This window comes from Prionailurus viverrinus, chromosome A1 (genome assembly GCF_022837055.1).
Source record: "Prionailurus viverrinus isolate Anna chromosome A1, UM_Priviv_1.0, whole genome shotgun sequence".
NCBI classification, from domain to species: Eukaryota; Metazoa; Chordata; class Mammalia; order Carnivora; family Felidae; genus Prionailurus; species Prionailurus viverrinus.
The window spans coordinates 14,672,906-14,693,302 of record NC_062561.1 but is presented as its reverse complement, the minus strand read 5'-3'; the positions used below and the strand labels follow the sequence as shown (position 1 = coordinate 14,693,302).

The window sequence follows — 20,397 nt, the reverse complement described above, 5'->3', positions numbered from 1 at the left end:
CTCTGGACACCTGCCCACAGGCCCAGTCTAGATGGTGGGCTTCTCCTTAAGGAGAAGACTCCATGCTCTGTGTGGAGAAGACATAAAAGGATATTTTCTGCTCAGAAAAGACACAGTCACTCCAAAAGGGAGGATCAGACTCCCCGCCTCTGCCAAAACAGTTAGATCCAAATGATCGATGCTGATACCACAGCTTAGCCAGCCAAACATCTGCACTTTATGCGGCAGTGAAATGAGAAGTTAATGTACTTTTGCCAAGGAAAGGGAGACGCGGTGTGTGAACGGTAGTGGAGCTCCTGATGTGTGGAGAGATGCCTTACTGTGCAAGAGGTCAGACCGCCGTAGCAAGTACAGATGATCACAAGGCGGCAACAGAAGAACATTCAGGCTTCAACTTGCTGGGGGAGGAGTTATTCTGATGTGCATGGAAAACTTCACCGTTTCCTTAAGGCATCTCCTGGTGACTGCCTTTGCTGGGAACAGGAGCTTTTTAGTGTGGTTTTCTTTATCTTATTGATTCCAATGGAGGGCACTGAATTAGAATTCTGAATGCCCTTTGATCTTTTCTTTGAAATAGTAGAAGTTGTTTGGAATACTTTTTAGAGCAGACCCATTTGGTTTGATCACGGGCTGGAATTAAAGCAGTATAAATACTTGCCTATAGTCACATGCATCCTTTTCTTGATTTGTTGGGTGAAAGACTAGAGACTTTTACTGCCTTAATAAGGAAACCTGGGCAGAATGCTGACTCTGCACCTGATAAATCTTTCCAAATTGCCACAGGTGAAATGAAATGTTAATATCCCTTTCAATTATTAATAAAAAAATGTAAATAGATTTTGTTGGAAATGTGGGCCACTGAAAATGAAGTATTTTAATATTTGTGTAGATTTTTTTGTTCAGTTACTAAAGAACTGTATTTTAAGGCCTCTTATATATTAAAATGGAGAGGTAATTATTTTCATAAGTTGGAGATAGATACTGCACTGGAGACTATATTTCATTGTATTACACAAATCAATTTTAATTGTGGAAAACATTAAATACAGAGGAGCAAAAAGCAAGAAATCTGCCTTAATCCTACCACCCAGAGACGGACACACGAACACTGTGTTCTTTCAGACATTTTTCTTTCTACGTCTTCTTTTCTTTAATACACATTTTATGCAGACCAGTCTGAAATCTGCCCTTTTTTTCCCCAAAATAATGTATTTCAATAAATATAAACCCACATCGCCATGTTAATGCTCATGTAGCACGCCATTGTATGAACTACCGCAATTTATTATTGAATTTCCTTTTGCTGGCTGTTTGCCATGCTTCCAGTTCTGCTGTCATCTAAAAAAAGATAGTCTCATATGTATATCCTTGCAGAATTGCCTCATTTTTTTTTACTTTATGATAAATACATGAAAGTTAAACCACAGCGCCCCTCATTTCTTCAAGAAAGAGCTTTTGAGCTCTTCGTTTTAAGGCAGTTTCACTCTTTGCTTTTCCTGTAGGTGTACGAACACCAAGATGGCAGCAAATCGCTGAAGCTGGGTGACTTTGGACTGGCCACCATTGTAGACGGCCCCCTGTACACAGTCTGTGGCACCCCGACATATGTGGCTCCAGAAATCATCGCAGAGACTGGGTAAATGCTTTCTGTGTGTTTACTGAAGTGCTGTGCTTGTCAAAGAACTAGTCTGCTTCAAGAATAGGAGAAAGTACTGCTCTGTGCCATCCGGACAGAATTAGCTATCAGATTTCTTTCACTCTTTTTTTTTTTTTTAAACTTGAAAGTGGGAGCCATTTTCTCTGTTTCCCCAATCAAGTTGCCAATTACTGCAATCTTGTTCAAGGCTTCCATTTGGCCTTTGTTAAAGGTAGAACAGCAGTTATTAACCTCAGAGTAAAAAATGTTCAGACTAACAGGGAAACATATAGCGATGGTAATTAACTTGCTTTTGGATAAAAGAAACAGACACTGCTGTGTGTGGTGATTACAGTCTCCTGTGGTTATTTCTCTCAGCTGTCCTCATTCTCCCGTCCCAGTCTCATTTTGGCTCTCTTGGCGGTCCATTGATTATCTGTGCAGTACAAACACCCTTAGGCATCAGAGGGCCACTGGGAATTTTCTGGTTTCTGTGTGCAGCCGTATCAGATGAATGAAAATCTCTAGAATGGGGGCGGGGCGGGGGTGGGGGAGAAGGCGGGTGGCCTGACACTTAGTAAGGACCTACTGCACGCCAGGTCCTAAGCTCCTTTACTTCTAACTCTTACAGTAGATGGTATGATTCCCATTGAGCATATGAATAATCTTACTCTGAAGGTTGAATAAATATCACATAAGCTCATGACTAGATCGTAGTTCAGTCAGCATTTGAACTCAGGTCTGTGTGAATAAAGGGCTCTTTCCAAAAAGAGCCTAGTTCTTACCAAGGATCATGGGCGACGTTCTGAAGTACTACCCTGACACAGAAGGATTGGGAAAGGGTGGTGCAGCAAGGGGAGATGGCCCTACTTTTCCCCCCAGTTAGTGGCACCAACCCACCCCCAAGGGTCTAGGTTGTATGCTCCACTGTGACCCATTTGAGAGAGTTTTTCTGCTTAACCATAGACCAGAAAGGTAGAAATGCAGAATAGATGAGAAAGGAATGCCAATCGGGAAATCCCAAGGGTGAGATGTAGGGTAATGAGAACTTTTTTATTCTTCAAATTTGGGTGAGTTGGGAGCCCACATCTGTAACCTTGCCTGACCTCCCTCAGAGGGTGTTGCCTCAGGCGTATCTACAGTTTCTACTGTGAGTATTCTGACAGCCTGCCAGGAGGGAGGGGTCTGGGGTAGAAAGAGAATTGTGTTGGGCTCTTGAAGATCCTGGTTGGAACCCAGCTCTGCCACAGATTGTGTGATCTTGAGGAAGACTATTTACCTCACTGAACCTCAGTTTTCCCCTCTATAATATAGGCAACAATACTTATCCTTGGGAATGTAAAGAGCTGTTAGAAAAACAGCATATAAGATAATATATGTCGGTGCTTTATAAATTGGAAATGTCCTGGGGCGCCTAGATGTCTCAGTCCGTTAAGCGTCCGACTTTGACTCAGGTCATGATCTCACAGTTTGTGGGTTCGAGCCCCACTTCGGGCTCTGTGCTGACAGCTCAGAGCCTGGAGCCTGCTTTGGATTCTTCATGTCCCCCTCTCTGACCCTCCTCTGCTTGTACTTGCTCTCTCTCTCTCTCTCTCTCAAATAAATATTAAAAAAATAAAAAAATAAATTGGCAATGTCCTATATGTAATTGTTATTTCTAAAATCAGGGAGTTGTATAGTTTCAAGGGTCCCACCTTATCTTAAAACTGATATGGCTATAATAAGCCTTTTTGATGAAACCCCTCACTTACTGATATTTGGATATGATCATAAGCATGCTTTTACTTTGATTTTTATTCATGTGTCTTAGTCTCTTTCTCTCTCTTTTTTAATTATTCTTTCTTTGAATTCTGATTAGCCGGTGGGTTTTAGTTTATTGTTTGTTGTTGGGCTTTTTATTTTGTTTAGTTTGGTTTTTGGTTTAGAATAGAAGAGTCATCTATTTTGCTATGCCCCATAATTTGTCCTGGCCTGACTTTGCTAACTCTAACCTCACTTACTTTTCCAGATATGGCCTCAAGGTGGACATCTGGGCAGCTGGTGTAATCACTTACATCCTGCTGTGTGGTTTCCCTCCGTTCCGTGGGTATGGGCAGTAATCTTTTATTCCTCACCAACAAAGCATTGCTCTATTCTCTGAGTGATCCATTCCGCCTTCTTGCACAAAAGAGCCTGAAGCAGGAAAAGAACATAATAAGAACTTCGCTCGCAGTGCCTGTTATTTTTTTCTATGTTGTACATGCTAATTTACATGCCTTCCATAAATCTTCCTCATATAATTTAAAAACTCATTCTTTCTTAATTTACCCAAACAGTTCCATATTGACATTTTAAATTGCTTAAAAACACACATTTTACACATTAATGGGGAAAGGAAAGGCTCTAATGTGTAAGAATGAAGAAACATACTCTGAGTTGACATTTTAGTGCTGTTTTTCCCTTGTTGTCGTTGTTCATCTAAACAGAAGTGGTGATGACCAGGAGGTGCTTTTTGATCAGATTTTGATGGGGCAAGTGGACTTTCCTTCTCCGTACTGGGATAACGTTTCTGATTCTGCCAAGGTAGGTTTCCAGTGCCTTCTTCTTCCTTACAGCCTGTGCGCCTTAATAGAATTACTGATTTTGACCCGTCTTATGCAGGGAGACTTAATGATATTGTTAATATGATTTCTGTCTATTTTGGTTATAATTACTAGGTTGTCCAAGAGTTCACAGTCATCAAGTCCTCTGTTCATAGCCATCCCGACTTATCAAGTGCCTCTGTTTCCCTGGCTTCATTGCTCCTTGTTGCCACTCCGGTTACATTGCTACAGGCTCTTGCTACCCCTACCCGCACCAGGCCACCTTAGATTTCCACACAGCTTATTGCTTTGCCTCTTTCAGGTCTCGACTTAATTTCGTCTTCTCAGTGAAACTTTCCCAGACCACCCTTTTCAGTTACAGCTCTTTAACCAACCTGGCTCACCTTATCTTCCTCATCTGCTTTATTTTTCCGTATAGTACTGACACCCACATGTCCATCTGGTATACCATGTAACTAGCCTTCTACCTTTCTAGACAGGTAGATTCAGAAAGGTGGATACCTTCTACTTATGTAATTTATTTTCTGATTCTCCTACTGGAACACAACGTTCCCAAGACAAGGATTTGTGTCTATTTTGTTTTTGCTGTAACATCAGTGTCTACGTAGTGACCAGTACATAACTGGTGCTTAACGTGTATTAAATGAATGAATAAATAAAGGAATGAGTGAGTGAAACAACTAGCTAATCAATCAAAGTGAAGGAAGCTCAAACATTGAAATGATCTACACAGATATCAGGAGGAAGCTACAATCTAACCTGGATCTTGAAAGATAGCCAGGATATAAAGGCAGAGGGAAACAAGGCATGTCGTTTTTGTCCCATTAAACTAAGAAGAGATCAGTATCTAAGAAAACTGTAAAACTCTTACATGGAGACGATAGTAGAACTTGAGATAAAAAAGAAGACTTTTTAATTGATTCCTTAAACTTACGTCTCCAAGCATTGACTTAAATTTATGAAAAAATTCTTGTTGAGAAATAATTGACTTTTGATTATTTGGTGTATATGCCTTTCCTTTCACTGTGTCCTGAGTGAGTTCAATTGAAAACCTGACTTTTTCTGCCTGGCCACTTTCCATAGAAAATGATGCACGTTAGGTCCAAGGCTTTCATTTTCTTCAGCCGTCCAGGACTTCTAATTACCTCTGGGCCTAGGAAAATGGGGAATTGAGAGAAGTGTCATAGGAAAGGCAGAAAGGTGATAGGAGGTGGGGTGATAATGCATGGGGGTGGAGTTGTTTTTGCCTGTGAGCAGTCTCTTCAGGAACTTACTACCTTATGCCATCACTCCGTAACAAGAGGGCTCAAAGTCATTGACAGATAGGACCATCTCCTACACACCCATGACACCTGGCAAAGGGCATCACACAAAATAGTTGCTTTAATAAGTTCTGGCCCAGGTTGGAAAGTAAATGAATGCCTTCTTACACAAAGGAGCCTGAAGCCGGAGAAGAACATAATGAGAACTTTAAGGTAGAAATCTCTGTATCAGTGGAAATAAATCATCCCCATCACGGACTGGTACTCAGACCCCGTGAATGTAAGGAACTGGATAACACATATCTAACCATTTTGTTACATGGGAACTTCTAATCCAAGGTGGACAGATGTATGACAGACTCATCATTAAAACCCAAGCTGTGCTTTCCTGGTCCAAATCATTTGGAGCTCATGAGGAAGTCTCATTAATTTCAGAACCGTTAGATCGTTTGCCCCTTAATAGTTCCATTTTATTGGTATTGATTGATGTGGAAATTTTTGAAGCAATTTTAACATATTTCTGTATTAAACCAACTTAGAAATCTGCCTTTAAAGCACAAAATTCTAGGCAAAGAAAGGAATATTAATTCTTTAACTTGTATAATTTATTTCTTTTCTACTAAATACATTTTTAATGAAATTTATTCTAATATTAACTTCATTTTTTTCTCAACAATAAGCAATATATTTATAATTCTGAATACTCGCCTTTCCTCTAACTTCTAAAGATGTTAGGTGGCTGTGGGTAAGTTGAGCGGATATATTTAAGATTTAGAGCTTTTCCAAACTAAAAGAGAACTTCTGCATATGAAAATGCTCAGATTGCTACCGTAAAAGTTAGACAAATGGAATCGAACGTTCCCTTCTGCAGGAGCTCATTACCATGATGCTGTTGGTTGATGTGGATCAGCGATTTTCGGCTGTGCAGGTCCTTGAGCACCCCTGGGTTAATGTAAGTGACTTCCTCCTTCCCCTCCACTTACTCCTAATGTTCCTTTGGAAAACTGCAGATTTCCTAGTGGTGTCACCTCCTTTTCTGAAGCGTTGTGTTTGTATTTGTTCCTCCCCCTCAAGCCAGAACAGTTACGGGATCTCAGTCTTGTTCCATGAGGGCCTCTGATGAATCCGTGCTGACGTGCGTTCTCGTGATCCCTTGCACAGAGCATTTTGTTTCATTCAGATGGGACTGCCTTCTAAGTGGGGAGGTGCATGTACATGGTCACTCCCCCCCTCCCCACCCCCTAGTCTACGTTCTGAATACATCAGTAAGACAGAGAAGATTTTCTGAGTCACTACTGCTTTTGCATTATTCCCACCGGAAATACAACTGACCCAAGGGTCTCCATATAAGCCCTGAAGTACTCCAGTGCAGCACTTCTTGAACTTGAATGTGCTCACAAGTCACCTGGGGATCTTGTTAAAATGCAGATTCTAATGTAGTAGATGTGAGGCTCTGAATTTCTAAAAGCTCCCAGATGCTGCTGCTGCTGCTGTTGCTGCCACTATTTGAATACTACAGTCTAATGATACATCTTTATGAAAGAATTCTCCAGAGCGCAGTCATTCTGTTTTGTTCCTGTATCTCTTTACAACTGATTGATAAGATTTGTTTTGAAGAGTAATAAATACGTATAGAGTGCTTCACTTAGAAAGTCTTCCCACGACTCTTTTGAGTAGTTCACATACATGAGCTGATTATGTTCTTCCTAACAAGTGTAGAATCTAGGCACTCCTGTAACCCTCACTCACATGTGGAAGTTCCATACCTAAGTTTAATGGTTCGTACTGCCAAAGTAGAAGACAGACACAGATTTGCACGTGGATATGGACATGAACACAGACAGGAACAAGGTTACAATCGTTAGCTCGATGATTGAAATTTTGCCAGCCTTTCTACTGCTTTGAGTGATCTGGCTGTGAGTTGAAGGCAACAAAATGTTCCACTTCTCTAAATTGTCACCTCGGTGATTAGCCACATGTCTTTTTCCTAAACCGCTAATTGTTAAGGAAAATTGAAAGCACAGTGTTGAGACAGACTATCTGAAGTGACAAGAGGTTGGGGTCTTGTACATGTTCTGCCATATGATGACCATGGGCCTAGGTTAGTACTTTACATATATATGTATACACACACACAGGTATACACACACACACACATATGCACACACAGATACACACACACACATATATTTTTTATAACTCAAATTGTTAATTGATGCTTCTATCCCTGCATTTCCTAGATTGTGTAATTTGTTTAGAAATGAAATTGGTGTTCTATGTTTTTCTTCTGTATTTTATTTTATTTATTATTTTTTTATATGAAATTTATTGTCAGATTGGTTTTCATACAACACCCAGTGCTCATCCCAACAGGTGCCCTCCTCAATGCCCATCACCTGCCCTCCCCTCCCTCCCACTCCCCATCAACCCTCAGATTGTTCTCAGTTTTTAAGGGTCTTTTTATGGTTTGGCTCCCTCCCTCTCTAACTTTTTTTTCCTTCCCCTCCCCCATGGTCTTCTGTTAAGTTTCTCAGGATCCACATAAGTATGAAAACATATGGTATCTGTCTTTCTCTGTATGGCTTATTTCACTTAGCATCACACTCTCCAGTTCCATCCACATTGCTACAAAAGGCCGTATTTCATTCTTTCTCATTGTCACGTAATATTCCATTGTGTATATAAACCACAGTTTCTTTATCCATTCATCAGTTGATGGACATTTAGGCTCTTTCCATAACTTGGCTATTGTTGAGAGTGCTGCTATAAACATTGGGGTACAATATACACACACATATATATCAGGAGGATATATTGGGATGTGAGTGTGTATAGATAGATAGCTAAAGTTTGTTTTGAATATTTTCATATACCAAAGCTTCCCAGTTGGCATACACACGTGTAGAGGTATTAATCCCAGCCCTTGGGATAGTCAGGCAGAGCAGCTAGAGTCCAGGAGTGGTCATCTCTAGCCTCAAAACCTTTGCATTTACCCCAGGGTGCTAAACAAAAGTTATCCTTTTCTGTGAAGTGGCAGAAGTTAGGAAGCATCTCACCTAAGCCTAATAATAAACTTAGAAGATAGGCAGAGTGGGTATTGTTGTACCCATTTTACAGAGGAAGAGACTGAGACTATGATGAGTGACTTACCCGAAGTAGCCAAGTTTAGATGGAGCCAGAATTTTCTGCCAGGTGTCCTCCCCCCAAGGATAAAGCCCCATGCACCACTTTTGCATTTACCCATCCTTTGTTCTGTGTGAAAGCACTGTGAATATTGCACAAGAATGCATATGTACATCATATGGTTATCATGATTGTTCAGAGAAGTTAGCAACCTTGCCGAAGTAACTTACCTAGGTCATGGCACCTTTCCCTTAGATATCAGGGAGGAAGAAGCACAAACCAGCTGCAGCCCGTCTTGGTGGCAGCAGTTTGTTCTGATTGATCTACATGCTAATTAAAAGCCCATAATCAGGGTGCCTGGATGCTCAGTCGGTTAAGCGTCCGACTTCAGCTCAGGTCTTGATCTCGTGGTTCGTGGGTTCGGGCCCCGCGTCGGGCTCTGTGCTGACAGCTCGGAGCCTGGAGCCTGCTTCGGATTCTGTGTCTCCCTCTCTCTGCCCCTCACCCGCTCACACTCTTGTCTCACTCTTTCTCTCAACAATAAATAAACATTAAAAACAAAAAAAAAGCCCATGATCTACAAATTGTCAAATTGGATGTTAGCACTAGAAACGGTGGGACTATGATCACACAAAATAAACCAGAAAATGTGAATTTGAAACATGGCCTTGGAAGGCTAACAACGAGCCGTAGAGGAAAGAGATTCGTAGACTGTACATAGCCACTTTTAAATACGTTTTCATCAGAGGACCACTGCTTGCCAAGCCTGTCCTTGGAAGCTGTGATAGAATGAGACAGAAGGGCTCCTCCAGCCATTGTCGGTGTGGGGAGAGGGGTGCTACAAAGGATTACGTGGGGGAGGCTGTCCGACAGAGCAAGCTCCAGTGGGATCTTCATATTTGTGTTAAGATAACTTTGTGAAGGTGAGCAAATTCGTCTGTATGTGTGAGGGGGCTGGAATGCAGTTGGAAACAGCCTTAGCCTGATTACAAACCAAATGACCCTATCTCCTTACGTATCCCAACTCAGGGGGTTCAAGAAACAAAATTAAGAAGACTTTTGGCTGTTGCCTTTGAAAAATTAGGTTCCTCCTTTTCCTAAGGCAGCATGTACATGTCTCAGCAGTAACTTTCTGCCTTGGCAACCTGCTTTGTACACATTTTTTACACATGGTCCCACTTTGCTGATAATTAGGCTCAGCCACTCCCTCTAAAACTTGGACTTCTGCTCGCATTTTAGTTTTCCCTCTCAGATTCCCTAAAGACATTTCCTAAAAGCAAGGATAACATTTAAGGAATTAGCCAGGAGATTATAAACTAAAAAAAAAAAAGTTATGTAATTCTAATAGACCTTAGATTCTAAGGGGAAAAAATATTGGTGTGAGCAAAAACTTTAAACATATTTTTAAAAACCCCCAAAATGTGTGAAGTGACTGCTTAACTTTTGAAATTACATTTATGTAGTGACTAAATCAGAAAAATGACTATTGTCTCAAAAACATAAATGAAAAAAACATACATAAGCTCTCATAACCAGCATTTAGTATTCGTGGAGGTCTCCCAGGGCAACAAAATGAAGCAAGCAATCAAAATAAATATGTTAGGAATTTAAAAGGAAGTCCATTTAACAAGGCATTTTGCATTTGGTGATCAAATTATATCTGATTACCACCGAGGACTCTACCTTAGGGGGTAAAAGGTAATAATAATTATATGAGCCCCGAGGAAGTCATCAGAAAGCATTTCCTGTTCCCTCATTTGTCCTCATTTTCTCTGTTGCTTATACAGTGACCTTTTCACTTGGTGCCTTTGGAATTGAAAAGGCAGTCTCTTATGAAATAGAGAGTAGGGCAACAGAATCGGAAAATCTAGTCAGCGAAAGTCACTTGTTTTATAACCTTACCTCTCGGCTCACTTTTTCATTTGCTCCGGGTGGGGATCCCACCGTGTTCCTTGGTGTTCTGGGCCTCTGCTCTGTTGCTGGAAGAGTCATGAGTGAGTCCTCTTGGTGGATTGTTCTAGCAAACCAGATGGGCAATGGCAGCATCAGTGTGCAGCCAGGTGTCTAGGAGAGGAATGTGGACTCCCAGGAACATCAGCTTACCCTCCTGTGTAACCTTGGAATCAACCCAAGAGGCTGATTCTATTATCTCCATTTCACTGTCACAAAAACAGGTTCAAAGGAGTGAAATGACCTGTTTTTGTGACAGTGAAATGGAGATAATAGAATCAGCCTCTTGGGCTGTTACAAGGATGAAGAACGGATTAGATATCTGAAGAGCCTGAGAGTCAGTCTGCAAGCACTAGCACTGTGTACGTACTTGATAAATATCTGGGGGATTTGGGTCTAAGAGAGACAGTAACCCTCACCTGTTGCTATGGGCTGGTGAAATGCGAATTGCTGGTGTATGAGAAGTTTGATTAAGAAGGAAAACCCCCTCATCCAAAATAAAAGAAAAAAATTCTGTTAGTGCTCCAAGCACTACGTACGTAGTGTGTGCATTATTGGCTCTATTGTGTTCTCCAGTATCACAGCTTTTCCTCATCCTGGCTAAGTTTATTTATCTTAGTAGTCATCTAGTGGAGAACCACAGGATTTAGGCACATAAGAGACTGAAATAGGCAATATACATCTTGATCACTCCAGGGACTGAGGACAAGGTTGAGTCACTTCCCCCAAGCGACACTTCGTTGATAGAAAATGTAGGCTAGTGATAAGTTCATAAACTTAATTGACATTTCCAGAAATAAAATTCTTATTTGTAAATAGAATTAAATTATCACCATTGTAATATCCCAAACATATTACTATATATATTTTTTAATTTTTTAACATGTATTTATTTTTGAGAGACAGAGAAAGACAGAGCATGAGTAGGGGAGGGGCAGAGAGAGGGAGACACAGAATCCAAAGCAGACTACAGGCTCTGAGCTGTCAGCACAGAGCCGGATGCAAGGCTCAAACCCACGAATGGTGAGATCATGACCTGAGCAGAAGTCAGACGCTTAACTGACTGAGCCATTCAGGCACCCCTCAAATATATTACTGTTATTGCATTTTTATTTTTAAAGTGCCAACCTGCTTTATCTGATGTTATTCTCCTGATACTAGGATGAAGGTCCAACTCAATGCTGTAATATTATGAGTCTGTGTTTTGCCACCAGTTATTTTCCTGGTTTTATTGATGAGGAAACTGAGCCTCAGAGAAATCTCTAGCATGAGATTCTTTGCTGGAGTTTCTAGCACAAGGTCTGATGCCTGGATTTTGCCTTTGGAGATTCTGAATTGGTCTACATGGGCATCTGGGAAGGCATCAGGAATTTTAAGAGTTTCCAAGATTCAGAACCTCTGTCCTGGTGCAAAGTGCTGGTCTAATTAAGTCAAGTGTCATTATTTAGCCAATTCAAGACTTCCTATCACCTTCCTAGCCTTTCAATTTTATTTAACTTCCTTTTTCTTGCGTACCTCCTCTTTTGAAAAGATACTACTAAGCCAAGATATCCAAAAAGAATGAAGAAAAAGAGGAAGAAGAAAAATCAAGAGCCTGGATAATCTACCTCGATATTCCATGCTAATTAAAAGCAGCTCTCTCCACACAAAAATTTACATGCATTCATCTTGTGCTGGCAGAATTTGTTAGAAATTAAGAGAACCCCTAGTGATACTGTAATAATAAATAAAACCACCTATTTATATTCATGAATTACAAATGATGACCTGGAATTCAAGTTTCCATTTAGGCATCTTATCCTGTCCTTTCTCCAAGCTAGATCTTAATTTACTTCACATTTTCTCCTCAAGTGCAGTGCGAATTGTAGACATAGGGGATGTATAGGGCCAAGCTGGAGAGAGTCAAAGGTCCTGGGTGCCGTACAGCTGGAGACGGTTAACAAGAATCAAGAGGCCAAACCCTGGGATGCCAAATGAAGCTGCTATTGAAGAGTGCTCTAATGCACTTGAGAGATGACTTAAAACTAAATAGGGATATTCTGGTAGTAAACTGCTCACGACTGCCATGCCTTCTCATAAATTCACAGATATTATTAATAATAGAGCCTGGTAATGAGTTGACTGAAAACCAGATCCACGAGTCAAAAGCAAAAACCCACGAGGGGAGGAGGGTTTTCTAAAGCATGACCCCTGGAATGGTTTCCCTGAGGAAAGAGGGGAATTTACTCCGCCGAGTGACTTCACATCCAAGCCCCCACACCCCTCCTCGCAGCTGCTCCCCAACATCCGCTGGAGAAATGGAGACCAGGAGGCTAGGTCTCCTACAGACAGCTGTGAGAGTTCATTTTCCATTTTGCAAACTAATTTTGTTCTTGTCAGCTGCAATGCTCTGCCACGTGGTGGATGGGAATTTCTAAATCAAAAACCACTAACCTCAAACCACAACCAGCCCGTGTCAAACTTCAGAAACTACTCCCAGAAACTACATACCAGAACGTATGGTAATAATACTATAACTATTTGTAACACACTGCCAGGTTTGTCACGTTTCGAAAATTCATAGCACATTTTTGGCACACAGTCTATTCAGAATAACGGCGATAAAGATGTATATATAAAAATGTATGTTTTTAATGGCCCTATTTATTTTATTGATGCAAGACAGTAAGTTAACTAAATCTCCATCATCAATCCATATGCCTCAGGTACAGATTAGGGGCCTGCAAAGTCAGTTGTTTATGTCTTTTAATCCAATTATGCTCAAAGCCTTCAAAATTGATATAAAACTCTGCAGACTTTCAGTTGATGTGAGGTGTGTGTGTGTGTGTGTGTGTGTGTGTGTGTGCACGCTCCCTCCCCACATTCTCTAGCTGAGACTCTTTATTTCATTGGGGAAAAAAAACCTGAAATGCTTTAAGATTTATGAAGTCAGAAGCATCTCTGACAACGTGTGAGGGTTGTTTCGGGACTTTCATTGCTTCAGCGTGCACTAATAACCCAAGGGAAGCTGAAAGCTTCACGAGAATTTGAAGCTGGAGGCCTGAACCCCCAGGACCCAACATCTAAAAGAGTTGCTAGGAGTCTTGACAGGAGATTAGGACCAGGACAGAGCCGGGAAATGATAACGAAGTCCATGCTGAGGGTGGTGAGAAAGCAAACTCTGAGCTCAGGAACTGGCAGGGGGAAAAAAGCCAGGTAAAGGAAATTTCAGGCTACAATGGCCCCGGGGAGGAAGTGAGGAGATGGCAGGAATATCTCTCCCTCAGGAAGTCGGAAAGGGGCCACTCCTGTGGAATCCCTACCGTGTGTTGTCTCTATAATCGCACCCAGCCTGTTAACCACAGCCTGTGTGGATCACAGGACCACACTGGGACCCTCTGCAACTTTGTGTCATCCGGTGTCAGCCAGGCCTTCTAGCGCCACCTGCTTCACATAGGATTGGAGAGCCCGGCTCTGGATAGTCGACATCTAGTCTCTCCTTGACATAAAAGTCAACCGCAGTCCACTGGGCTCCCTGAAGTGCTCACTATTCCTTTTACTGACCTTCATCCAGATGCCATCCCAGGTTCCACTGAGGCCTGTCCAGGTATTCTCTGGTTTTTTTTTCAGTCTCCAATTGAATCCTTCTTTCTCCTTGCCATTGCGCCATTTTCATCATGGAAAAGTTGGGATCCTTCCACTTAACCCTGAGGGAGCCCTTTTGTAACTGATGCCGTGCTAACGAATGCCCTGGATGGATACAATGTGGTGTCATGGAAAGAATACTTTCAGACTTGGTTCAGTCCTGACTCAACTACTTTGTAGCTATGTGACCTTGAGCAAATTACTTAACCTTTGCTGAGCCTCAGTTTGCTCATCTTCAAAATGGGACTGATAATGCCTGTCATAGAGGATAATCTGAGAATTAAGGGGACAGTATATGTAAACCCCTCACCCAGGGCCACATAGCAGTTAACACTTGTGTCACCTTCTTCTTCCTGGCTTTCTCTTTTATCTTCGCTCCCTTCCACCTCCAAATGGGCCACACTCTCTCCTTCCTTCACCTTACCTCAGAGAAAGAGGTAAACTTGCATTTCCCCAGGGCAGACTGCTTCATTTCCCTTCCATCCCTTCCCCTCACCCTGATTAGCCCCTTTCTCCTGTCTTCCCGCTCTTCCTTTCCAGCAGCTTCTGATCCTGAGACTCCAGATATGCTCAAGGTGTCTTTTTTTTTGGCGGGGGGGGGGGGGGGGGGGGCGGTTCCTAAAGACAAAAACCTTCCTTCAGCCTACTTCCCGATTAAGTTTTTCAAATTCGCTTTTAATCTAAAATGCATACAAATCACTTTGACTCAGCTAGCCTGGAAATCTATTAAGAGATGATTACGCGTACATGTATAATCTTGGGGGGGAACCCTTCTGTCAGGCTGCTCCCTTTCACTCAGGCAGAGCCCCAACCTATGCCAAATACATGACACTAATACATGACACTAATCATTTCATCCCTCATCAAATGTTTAAATGCTCCCAGAATTCTAACTTAGATTCAGAGGCCTCTTGTTTCCTCCACAATTAAAAAAGTATTTCACATACACCATTGAATTCACCCTTGTGTTTAAACCTCTGGGTTGCATAATTCTAAATCTATGTGAGTAAAGGGCCGTTAGTCCTCTCTACCTCCTACCCTTACACCCCTCTTATTAAAAAGCATTGCTTTTATTCCTGAAAGAGATTAAATCTTCCATTTCCAGGTATTTCTCATAGTCATTTGTGGCCAGTCTGTTTTTTGTTTTGTTTTGTTTTGATTTTTTTTTTCAGCTTTCTCCATCATTATTCTCCTACATACTCTTAACTAAACTGCTTAACTCATTGTTTGGCAATGAGACTCACACTGAGTGAGTCCCACTCACTCACATCTGTACACCAAAACATTGATTTCCTCCTCTCTACCCATAAATCGCTCCCCCTCGTTAAGGACCAGGCTGGAGCCCATATTCCTCTTGAAGTCTTCTCTGTTCACAACTGAAAATATGTCCTCTCTCCTCTGAACTCCTTCCGTGTTTCTAGCTGAGCCATGAGGCTACATGCCTCTTGACAGCTCTTTCTTATCTTCTTGATCTGCTTTATTGTTTGACATTGTGTGTGCCTACTTTGTCTCTCAGCCCTCAAGGTTCTGGTGGGCACAGATCATTTTTCTCCCACCCCCTGCCATCCCTGGCATAGCCCCAGACAGAGGAAGTACTTCATATGTCCCTGTTTCTCTTCTCTTCCCAAAGATTATCCCACTGTTACCCTAATTGACCTTCACTTTATTTCTGACTCTTTTCAGAGTGTCGATTTTTAAAACACTTTTTGGATTTACTCTGCAATCACTGCAAAGCATCCTTCCTTAAGATTTGGTTTCTGATGTGACTTAATAAGCATAATAATGGTTCTTTCTTCTAGTCATTAATAAATCTGTCCAAGAATATCATAAATTGGCTATCCACTGTGAGCAGGGAACTGAACCAGTGCTAATATAAAAGATTATAGAAGATATGGACGATGTGGTACAAAAGGGACAGGAGTTCAGAGTTGATTATATATCATATATATATAAACTATATATGTTAATTACATATGTACATACAAAATCATCTAACATCAGAAGAATGTAAATAGTGCAAATATATATATAATGAAAAAGCATTAGGAGTTTACAGAAGAACCAATATAATGAATTTTGCTTAGTAGGGGAAAAATGTTTTGGAACAGGTGATGTGGACCCATGTTGTGAAGAAACAGAGAGGCCATCAGGCCCATAAGAACAAAAGCCATGCCTATGTTTGCTCCCCATCTTCCCCCACCTCTTGCCACCGTAGTACCTGGTCCACTGTAGACGTGCAGTTGCTACTAAATAAATGAATAGCCAAGTACTGAAAGCAGGAGAGACTAGGTTATGTAAAAGGGCAAGCATGTTATGCCAGGGAAGCAGCAATTTATTTTCCTGGGTGGAGCCAAGAAATAACATGCAAAATGATGGAAAGGAAAGAGAGAAGGAAATGATGAATGGCCTTGAAGTCTTGCCAGGAATTTGGTTTTAACAGATAGTAACAAACACTTTATTATCCATTCATTCATTTATTCCACAAATATGTAGTAAGCATCTACCAGGTGCCAAAGCACTTTGCTGAGACCCGAGGGTTCTGTAGTGAACAAAACACAGTCTCTGTCTTCGAGGATTGGGCAGCCTTTTCAACATGAGCTAGTAAGTGGTGGCACATACTTATGGCTCTGGTTATTGTTATCCTAACAGTATTTAGCAAAAGGGAGCAATCTGTCTAGCCTCCATCATAGACAGCTCCGGCAGAGAGCAGAAGCCTTCGTTAAAATGAGCTCCAATGTGAAGTATGTCAAAATAACAGATGATTTGAAGGCAGTAAGGAGGATTTAAAACTCAAGGAAGAACTTTTTGCCTGGAAGATTGTCTGGGATTATAGAATGGTCGATTGAGTAGCTGTGGAACCAGGCTGAGTTTATTTACGGGCCCTTGCATGAGCCCAAGACTGTCAGTTTTTTCATTTTGGGGCCTGAATGATGGGCTAAAAGGATAAAACTCTTGGTTCAGAAAAAAAAAAAAGATGTTTACATTGATTTGGGGGGGGGGGGTTGTTCAGATTTAACTTGCTTTTTGACATATGTCTCTAGGGTCATGGCTGAAATCAATTTTATTAGAAACCAAACACAGAAATAAAAACTTTTTATTTAGGGACAGAATGACACGGCAAATTGATTTTAGGGCAGATGTGGAAATGAGTGAGACCTCAGAGCAGTACTTCCAACAACCGTGTTTAATCAGAAGACATTGGTTAGTTTATTTCTGAAATCTTACAAATTCTAAGATCACCGCCTGCTACTGGAAGATCTTGGCCTCATTTTCCATCTATCTCATTTTTTTTCTTTCTCTTCTTTTCTTCATTTCTTTTTTTTTTTCCCCAGGATGACGGCCTCCCAGAAAATGAACATCAGCTGTCAGTAGCTGGAAAGATAAAGAAGCATTTCAACACAGGCCCCAAGCCGAATAGCACCGCAGCTGGAGTTTCTGTCATAGCAGTAAGCATCTGAAATATCCACCTATAACTTTGTAAAAGCAATCCACCTAAGAGACAGGCATTACTCAGGAGAGTCCACCCAGAGACAGCAGAGTGGGTCATTTCTTTAGACAGCTCGACCATTGAATGCACTGGGGGAGGCTCGGGGCTTATATACATTATGTGTTTTTGCCGAACGTTTCCCTAGGAGTCACATCATTATCCAACACCTCCAGGGTGTCTTGCGGTACATATTAATTTCATGATTTATTTTTTAAAGGAGAAAACCTCCCCCACCGTGGACTCTGTGCCAATGCAAACTTTGGGACTCTGAGAAAAAGAGTTCACAGTGTCCTTTTGCCAGGACCTGGAGGGAGAGGGAAGCCGGGAGAGACAACACTGCAGAGAGAGATCGGAACACTATAGATCTTTGTACGAGACCCAAATGAAAGCCAAAACATAGCAGAAGGCTTGCGCAGCACGATTTTCAGTGAAACTGAACTGCTGAGAACACCCAAAGAAATAACGGAGTCTTGCTCCTTAGAAATTTCTGTTTTTAAAGTTGAAAGTCTTTTACCATTTACCATTTTATTGATGTGGCTGCACAAGGATTTTTTTTTTCTGTTCTATACATGCAGACATACACTTTATGCAATTTGATAGCAGCTCTAGGCAAAGATTAAATTGGGCAGAGAAATAATGAAACCTCATACTTCCTGGTGTCATATTCTAGAGTAAATATATTCAGGTCCCAGATTACTTGAGTTTTTAATAATTTCCTCTTTTTTCAGAGTATGTAAATTTTAACAGCATACTCAATGTGAAATCGCTTGAGCTGGTTTTTCTTTTCTAAACAAAGAACTTACACACTACAATGTCGAATTTTAAAAAGCATATATGCTATTGAACAGTACTTTATTGCTCATGAACGGTACTGTTTTACCACTTCTTCGGGTGTCTTTATTTCCTTTCTTTGTTTCTTTTTTGGCTCCACTAGAGCCCCAGATAAACTAAAGACGGATAAGTGACACACTCAGTACAATCAGTCCCAGATCCGGGTTACTAAATATTTGATATGAGCTTCCAGAATTTGCAGATGGCACAAATGTATGCATACACGTTCTCGTACCATTTGCATTTCGTGTTTTTTGGTTGAACCCTTTCCACAGTGAGCCACATGTGAGTAACTGGCTCACGAGCCCACTCACGGTGCTAAATAGAACGCAGACTCTTGCAGATGTTTCCCAGTGCTGCCGAGAGTTTAAAATTCCAAGTTATTCTCCTTGCCCTCTCTCTCGAGTTCGTTCTAAGGAAATGCAACGTACAAGTGCACTGTCCTTCGTGTCTCTATAGATGTGGGTGTTCTTTGTTGTCAGCTAATATTTGGTCAGTAATTTTTGGAAGTAACAATCTCATGGCGATTCTCCACTAAACCAGACCTTCTGTACTCTGTTTTCATCATTCATTCCAGATAGAAGTCTATTCCAAAATGTTTGACTCCACAACTTGCTTTTGGAATGGACTGCCAGCACGCTTGTCCATGAAAAGGACTGGTTTTCTGCTCCCACTGAGGGCTTATGAGGCTAGAAAGGGTGCCTTTCCACCTTCGTCACTTTGTTTTTTGTTTTCGTTTTTCTTGGTCTTTTATTTTGATTAGTCTTTGGTTAAGTTTGCCTTGGTTGCTCAATAATGGTTTGTTCACGGTATTCTGGGAGTCTTAACAATGACTAAGGGCAGGAACTTCAGGGCAATTTTCCAGTGGATAGACAACACAGATTTGAGGAGAAATCCTACTTTAATCAAATTGGGATAAATTCTGAAACCTAATCCATCGGAGTTTATTAAAACTTTATCTAAGTAGATCTCAAAAAACTCTAACTTAGTATTTGAAGATCAAGGCCTATGGAATTTTTCCCCCTAAATATCATGATTGGACCATTTTGAATACAATTCCATATCAGTTTCTCAGTTCATCACTAACATTTCCATGGAAACTATACAAACTAGTAATATAAATTGTAAAATGGACTGTGTATGGCTGCGTGTACACATTAGTTGTGTGCTTATTGAATCTTCTTTATTCACTACAAATCTAAAAAAAGCGTCAACTTAACTCAGACTCAAAACAATGAGCTGTTTGGAGAAATATCTGGGAAAGTGCCTTGTCCACTCTAAGGCACAATTCACATGTTAATAAGCATTGTTAATATTTCAAGCATGAGAGAGAGAGAGAGCACAACTGTAAATTTCAGGTGTTGTTTGAGGAGTAGCTGGCCTGCCCTGATGTATACATTTCTGTGCCCCCTACAGAGTGCTTTTCTCTCAAAAATGTCCACACCCTCCATTAAAACCTGGGGGAGGTCGCCGGTGGCAGGGCGGGGCTAGGGATTAGAAATTGGCCAGTTTGGCTGCCTTTGTGATTAACTTTCAGAATAGCATTGGATAAGTCATTTATACACCACAGCAGTTTTCCCGTTCTCATAGGGCAAAGACTAAGTCTCAGGGGACTAGCACAAGAAAAAGGAGCCCTGACATTAAATAATACTGTTGACCCTTGAACAACACGGGTTTGAGCTGTATGGGTCCGCTTAGATGTGGGTGTTTTTAAATAAATATATACAGGACTGTAAGTGTATTTTCTCTTACGATTTTCTTAATGACATTTTCTTCCCTCCAGCTTACTTTATTTACACAGTGTGTAATATATATACAAAATATGTGTTAATTTCCTGTTATCAGTAAGGCTTCCAGTCTCCAGTAGTCTTTTAGTAGTTAACTTTGGGGGACTCAAAAGTT

At 41.1% G+C, this 20,397-nt stretch overlaps 1 protein-coding gene across 2 annotated transcripts in view; it reads left to right on the top strand.

The window, feature by feature from the left end:
- Positions 1-20,397, top strand: part of DCLK1 (doublecortin like kinase 1) — a 352,049-nt gene that overhangs the window by 310,268 nt on the left and 21,384 nt on the right. For both annotated transcript variants that reach the window (XM_047860719.1, XM_047860734.1), the window contains exons 12-16: positions 1,503-1,636; positions 3,645-3,722; positions 4,102-4,198; positions 6,352-6,432; positions 17,510-17,623. In XM_047860719.1, coding sequence (XP_047716675.1) covers positions 1,503-1,636; positions 3,645-3,722; positions 4,102-4,198; positions 6,352-6,432; positions 17,510-17,623 — 504 coding nt within the window. The remainder of the gene's footprint in view (positions 1-1,502; positions 1,637-3,644; positions 3,723-4,101; positions 4,199-6,351; positions 6,433-17,509; positions 17,624-20,397) is intronic.